This window comes from Acyrthosiphon pisum, chromosome A1 (genome assembly GCF_005508785.2).
Source record: "Acyrthosiphon pisum isolate AL4f chromosome A1, pea_aphid_22Mar2018_4r6ur, whole genome shotgun sequence".
NCBI classification, from domain to species: domain Eukaryota; kingdom Metazoa; phylum Arthropoda; class Insecta; order Hemiptera; family Aphididae; genus Acyrthosiphon; species Acyrthosiphon pisum.
The window spans coordinates 4,902,625-4,909,481 of record NC_042494.1 but is presented as its reverse complement, the minus strand read 5'-3'; the positions used below and the strand labels follow the sequence as shown (position 1 = coordinate 4,909,481).

Below are 6,857 nucleotides of genomic sequence, written 5' to 3'. Positions count from 1 at the left end.
AAAAACCATAATACTTGAATGTGTGTCCCTTCGTTTCTTATTAATTTATTTTCCCCGAACGGAAATAATAATTTCCCGACTTAATAATTATAATATTATTAGATATATAAATATTATATAAGTCCGATGACGTAACACGGCCGATTTTTATCAAACCATTTGTAAAAATAAATAGTAATAATTGAATAATATAATTAATATTATATTAAATACTTTTTTTTGACCTGATACTTATAATATATAATATATTTATAGTGTTATATAAATGTAAACAACTAGCGAAAGCCTAACCTAACCTACAGAGAATGGCCATAATTATTATTTTGTACCAAGCTCGCTCGGTAGTTGAGCTGTTTATTTAGTGATATTTTTATAGTTTTCGAAAACGACTGCTCTGATGCATAATAATATATTTTATAATCTCTCATCAAACGCCTTAGGTGCTCGTGTGTATAATATATCTTATACCTAGATTCAGTCTCCGTTCAGAATCGTTTTTCTTATACAATGATATTATATCATTGAATTCAAATTTAATACCATTCATTATACGGTGATCCACTTGTAACCTACTATACAGCAGAGCGACATCCACTTGCCCTACCTTTTTTTTTTTAATTATTATCATTTGATGTCAAATATCCACAAAATGTATTATTCTGAAAATTTACAAATTATTTCCCAGTTACAAATTGATATGTTAAATTTGTATAGGTATAAGGATTAAAAGTTTAAAATAAAGTTCCACATAAGTAGTTCATACCATACTAACTACGTACTAAACAAGAAATCTAAAAAATATATAAACAAAGTTTTTTTTATAGTTATTTGAAGTCTAATATTGGATTCAAATGTAATAACACCTATTACAGTGAACCACTTTTAACCTATTGTATAGCAGAGCGACACCCCCTTACCCATTTTTTTTAAAAATATATTAAATACATATTTAAATATAATAAATATTATACCAAGTACAAATCCCAATGTCATTAAAACATTATTTTTTAGGTAATTATTATAATGTTATTATAATACTATTAATAGTGAAATTATATTACGTACCGAAAAACAAATATGAATATATTAACCAGGAATACATCACCTTCATGGCCAATAGTGAGCTGAGGTTAATTCAAATATATTCAAAAATATAAACAATAAGAGTGTATACCTACATAAGTTATATATCAAATGAACGCGTCACTATAGCATACTAAGTAATGTTTACATTAAATTAACAAACGTAGGTATAATAAAATGTACTATATTTGTATGCCTACTAATACATATTAATTAATATTTATATACAATAGAGCATTTGTAGATAATTTTTAACATCAAAAGATAACACCATGTAACAGATAAATTACAATATCAAAAGAACTTTACAACATTACGCACATAATGTCGGGTCTTCTAATTTACTAACTCACAATGCTAGTATGTAGTCGGTGTCCATTATGTACCTCCTACCATTTAATGCGATCATATGATGAGCCGAAGGACAAACTACGTAGATAACCGGTAATGAAAAATGAGTGAATTACAAACTTGCATTAAAATTGATTATATTGCTCCTACTATAGTATACTATGGTTTTTCGACGTACCTATACAAAATACATGTAAGACTGGTTATTTAGAAGATTATGTAGGTATATAATACAATATATTGGTACATAAACACATTAAAAACTATTTTTGTTTAAATTTAAATGTAATATTATTTATTTAAATTGAATTTTATATTGTTTATGTACTTAACTATATCATAGGGTATAAACCGAAGAAGGTATTCCCAAATAGCAATACATCGCGTCCATACAAAATTTAGAATTGTACAGTAACTGTACAATAAAATCGTGTCCATTATGCAACTTAATATCAAACAAACAATATAACGTAACTGTAAATTGTATAAGTATTAAGAAAAATTATAATTTAAATTAATTAGTAGGTATAAGATTTCAATATAAGTATTGACAGGACTACAGAAGTCGTTTTTATATTTATTGTATTTTTACGTTTTTTTAATAATATATTAAAGAACAATTGAGTAAAACTCGTACCAAAACATATCTCTCCAGTCTCAGTGGTTTGTGTCACGGATTATTTTTTAATAATATGATCTTAAAATATAATTTAATTTTAAACAACAAAGGGTGTTCTTTTTTCATGTAGGTTATTAGGTTAGTTTGAATATAGTTGTATTTTCAACAAACGGCCATTAAATTAATCACTGATGAGCATAACTTTCTTGTTCAACTTATATTCACATCACTAACACCAGATGTGCATTTCGTATGTCTTACAATACGTCGCATAGAGTTTGTGTATCTATTAAAAAAAACTTAAATGATTGCAATAATTATTAAAATACATTACCAACAAATGTTTAAGTATTTTTGGCTCAACATTTGTAAGACATTTTATACGTGTATCTTGTACCTATATGTCAAATTATATTATTTTTTTCCAATACATTAGAATATTTTTCCAATAAAGGATGTACTATAACGGGGGTGGCCAAACTTTTTCTATATCGTGCCACATAAAAAATACAAAATTTAAAATGTGCCATAAAAAAATAATATTTATTATTTACTTTACAATACCTAACATAATATATTTATTTCTATACATAAATTTAAATTTTAGATTTTTTTTATACTATTTAATTTCAGTAATTTTTCTTCAATGAGAACTTTGAAATTGTTTAATGGATATCATCTATTTGTAATTTGGCTGACGTATAGCTGAAGATATCAGCATAAATTTTTTTAAATGAGTAAGTACCTACTTATTTGTTAGTGTGGTTCTTTACTTATTTTTGATAAAAGTCATCCGAGAAAAACTTTTTTCACATATTATGTATGTAATGCTAAATCTATAAACCATTTTCAACGCTAGATTATGTAGTTCTGGAAAATCTTCTGTACCTAATAAAATAACGAGGAGGAATGTCATCTTTATAGCTTCGTTTTACGCCTAAACCAGAATTACCTGGTTTATTAGATGCCATTTTCACGATCATTCACACTATGACGCAAATGACTCGTATACGCACGCAAGGCGATTACACGACTTACACACTTATCTTATCGTAACAATTCTCGTATTGGAACAATAATCGGGAAATTCCACTGTGGTAATAATAATCTAATTTATTAATACATTATATCATTATTTAACCTTGGGTATTAATGTTATTTTGACACAAATGTTGAATAATTTAATATTAACGACTTTTACGATTTATTTAAAATTGGAAACCATAATTTTATTTTAGAAATATTTAAAAATTATATGTTATTTTATCTGACGTTAGCGTGCCATTCAATAATGTCAAACGTGCCACATGTTGAACACCCCTGTACTACAATATTGTATTCAAACCACACGGCGTAATAGATAGACTAATTAGCTACGCCAGTGGTTTGGGTTATTTTATCATGTGTAATATTGTACAAGAAAATCTGAAAATGAAATTATTTTTGTACTACTCAAAATTTATAAAAAATTTGTATATATATTTTATTGCTCTACTCGTGTAATATAACGCTTTTTATTTTTGCATAGGTACTGAAAATAAAAAAAAACAAATGATTATATATTTTTTTTTTAAAACTTAAAATGAAATGGTCAATATTAGAAAAACTGATTTTTAGAAAAAATTTGATTGTAAAAACTTAAGTTTAAGTCATGTGGATCCAGTCGTCAACAACATTTACAAATCAAAAAGTATAACATTTTTTGAAATATTTTTGAACTAGGACTTGTTAAAAACTAAATATTTTTAAAGAAGTATTACTTTTCAAATGAACGAGTCTTACTTTAAAATATTTCTAAAACTACAAGTTAAAAAGTTGATTTAAAAATATCAGTTATCTCAAATAAAATATCTGCTGGATAAATAAAAGTTAAAAAAAGATATACCTATTAGAAAACATAAAATTGTAATTTTACCGAATCATCTTAATTCTTAGAGTGGCTTTTAAAAATCCTCAAGTATTCAAAAACATAGTCTTCAATTAATGTACTAAAGAATTCTAAATAAAATTTGAATACATCAATCTTTAAGCTGTAATCAATCTATAATATAATTATCTACACACATTTGATTTTAAGAAATAGTTTCTTGAGTTCATGAGCTCGACAAGGTTATGCATGATTTTAACTCATCTGCCCGAGTAACCAACGGCAACCATTTATTTACATAGGTATATTAATAATAATAATTTCAATGTGATTCTCAAGATCCCTGTTTGATCACCTCTTTAAAATTAAAATATCGGAAAATCTTTTCTTACTGCATATTTAAATCATTATAGGATCCACTAAACCAAATATAAATATAATTTGTTTTGTAGCGTTTAAGATGTAGCAATGAATAGGTGAGTGAGTAATATTTGGCTTATATATAAATATATAATATACACAGAATAATAAATTATTGTAGAAAGCACGTCTTATTATATTTGTTTGGCTGACACCAAGTTGAAATATCCCAAAAACAAATGTTTGACTCATTACTTTAACTATAATAACAAAGTAATACCAAGTAATAAGTTAACTTATGTTACGTCTATAGTCACAACGTCACTTAAATATTTTTGTCATAAGGTATGTATGAACATTAGTTGTTAAAAAATAAATTCTTCCTAAAATATGTTAATTTTGAAGCAGAGGATGTAATCAACCAAATCAAGTCATTAAAAATGCACAATATCCGGGAATAATCAATTATAAAACAATGAATAAATAATGCAAAATAATTGTTATATTCTATTCGAATTTAATATGTGTTAATTATACATAATATAATGCTTATTAGGTACTACCTATGTATTGTGGCATAATATGTACCTATTATGTTTAATTTTAATGACAATTGTATAAACAGTTGAATATTGTTACACATAGATAACTAGAAAAATTATTAATACAAATATTGATTTCATCTACAATTCTAATCAATTATTTTCATAAAACTACTATAATTATATATTTATATATATAACTTAATTATGTTTATTATACAGTCCACGGATCCATTGAATGTGATATTTAATTTCTGTAAAAACAGCTATTGAGTTTTCTGTATTTGGATCCTTTATACTCACTATTCCGGTTAAATAATACAAATTAGAGTGTAAAAAGCTTAAGCCTGCGCCGCTATCTCCCTTACCCAATCCTTGTCCTGAAACTAAAAATATTTTATAAATAATATCTAAATAATTCAAACTGCTGTTATTGGGTTTTAGGGATAATACAGATTAATCTTATTAATTGCAAATTCTGTAAAATACTTTATTACAAGGGTAGGTCAGTAGAGTTTGTGATCAAATTAACAGCTAGCCGATAATTCAATGAACTTAAAACCATATTTATTATTATATAGTATGGTTATCGAATCATCAACTAAATCAAAAAAAAATGTATAGGTACTAAGTTCATCAGTTACTTTGTATCATCGTATATCATATACAGCCCTTCTACACATTATAATATAATTAGGTGTTTCAAACATTTAAGCTAATTTGGTAAAAGAAATCGATAATTTCAAGTAATATGTTTAAATTGTTTAGTACCTAATGCAGAACCGGCACAAAATTTACCAACAGTCACAAATGATTCAAATCCATTTGAATACAAATTCCGGCAAGAACCACGGTCGATGTATGGCAAAGAAGCTTCTAATAAAATAGGACTTGAAATGCCTTTTTCCGTTTCTCCCCAACCAACAATCTGTAAAAGTATAAAACAATTGTACAATGTGCGGTTATAATATTAACGTATGTGAGTGTTGGGAATGTGTACAATAGAATAATATTGTATCATTGAGTTTAAATTTAACATCATCAATCGCTGTAACCCACTTTTAACCAACTGTACACCATGTCACCATATTATAGTGTTATTTATGATGTGTTATTCACTTGCCACTTTTTTAGTTATATTGTATTGTACCATGCCAATATGTAGGTATGCAAACTTTAGCAGAGAAATTGACGGTATTTTCTCTTTGGATACAAAAACGACATAAATGGGCAATTTTTTTTATAATCGATAGTGTTTTAGGTACAGTAATCAGCTCTAATAAAATCATTATTTAAATATTTAAATAATACTACAAACCAACCTTTCCTTGATCACCGTTGACAACATTGTATTTACCATTCCAATCGATACAAACAGGTGCTACACCATTACTAAAAGAAACTCTGTTTTGTAAAACAATAATAGCTATATCTTCAGCATGAAACCCAAGTGGTCCATAATAACCTTCATTCAGGTGAACAGTTTCTACCTGCACAATTCGTTTTAATTTATTATATAGGATATCATATAAATAATTGGTAGACTTTGAATTATTGTTAACTTACATTAATTATTTGTGTAAAGTCATTGTCAATAACTGTAAAATTTCTTGCATATTTTCCAACAGCGATTTTGTATAGACCATCGTTTATTGATATTTTCCTAGATAACATGCCTTTTTGCCAAAAACAATGAGCCGCTAAAAACGTTTTTAATTAATTAGTTCTTACTTAAATACATTTTACAACAAATTTACCAGAAACGACTAATTTTGGAGAAATGATTGATCCTCCACAAATCAAGTCATGATTAGATTTTTTTTTATTTAATTGATATATTCCAACATTCCAAGGTGCTGTTCCAACAGTTGCATTTTCACCGTTTTCGATCAATAATTGATTTTTTATAAATACTCTTCCACAATCTAAAATAGTATATTTAAATTTTTAATATAAATATAATTGATAATAATTAATAAGTTATGATATCTATAGAATAAGCTTTATGATGACGGCAGGGACAAACCTAGTGGGG

General features: G+C 26.3%; 1 protein-coding gene across 6 annotated transcripts in view; it reads right to left on the bottom strand.

Moving 5' to 3' along the window:
- Positions 1 to 4,801: 4,801 nt before the first annotated feature.
- The window catches only part of LOC115033024 (modular serine protease-like), an 11,403-nt gene continuing 9,347 nt past the window's right edge, over positions 4,802 to 6,857 (bottom strand). For 5 of the 6 annotated variants that reach the window (XM_029486529.1, XM_029486531.1, XM_029486532.1 and 2 more), the window contains 5 exons: positions 6,580 to 6,747; positions 6,389 to 6,522; positions 6,145 to 6,312; positions 5,594 to 5,750; positions 4,803 to 5,208 (listed from right to left, as the gene is read on the bottom strand). In XM_029486529.1, coding sequence (XP_029342389.1) covers positions 5,024 to 5,208; positions 5,594 to 5,750; positions 6,145 to 6,312; positions 6,389 to 6,522; positions 6,580 to 6,747 — 812 coding nt within the window. In that variant the 3' untranslated portion in view covers positions 4,803 to 5,023. Of the gene's footprint in view, positions 5,209 to 5,593; positions 5,751 to 6,144; positions 6,313 to 6,388; positions 6,523 to 6,579; positions 6,748 to 6,857 lie in introns of all 6 variants that reach the window. The other variant, XM_029486528.1, reaches the window with a different exon arrangement.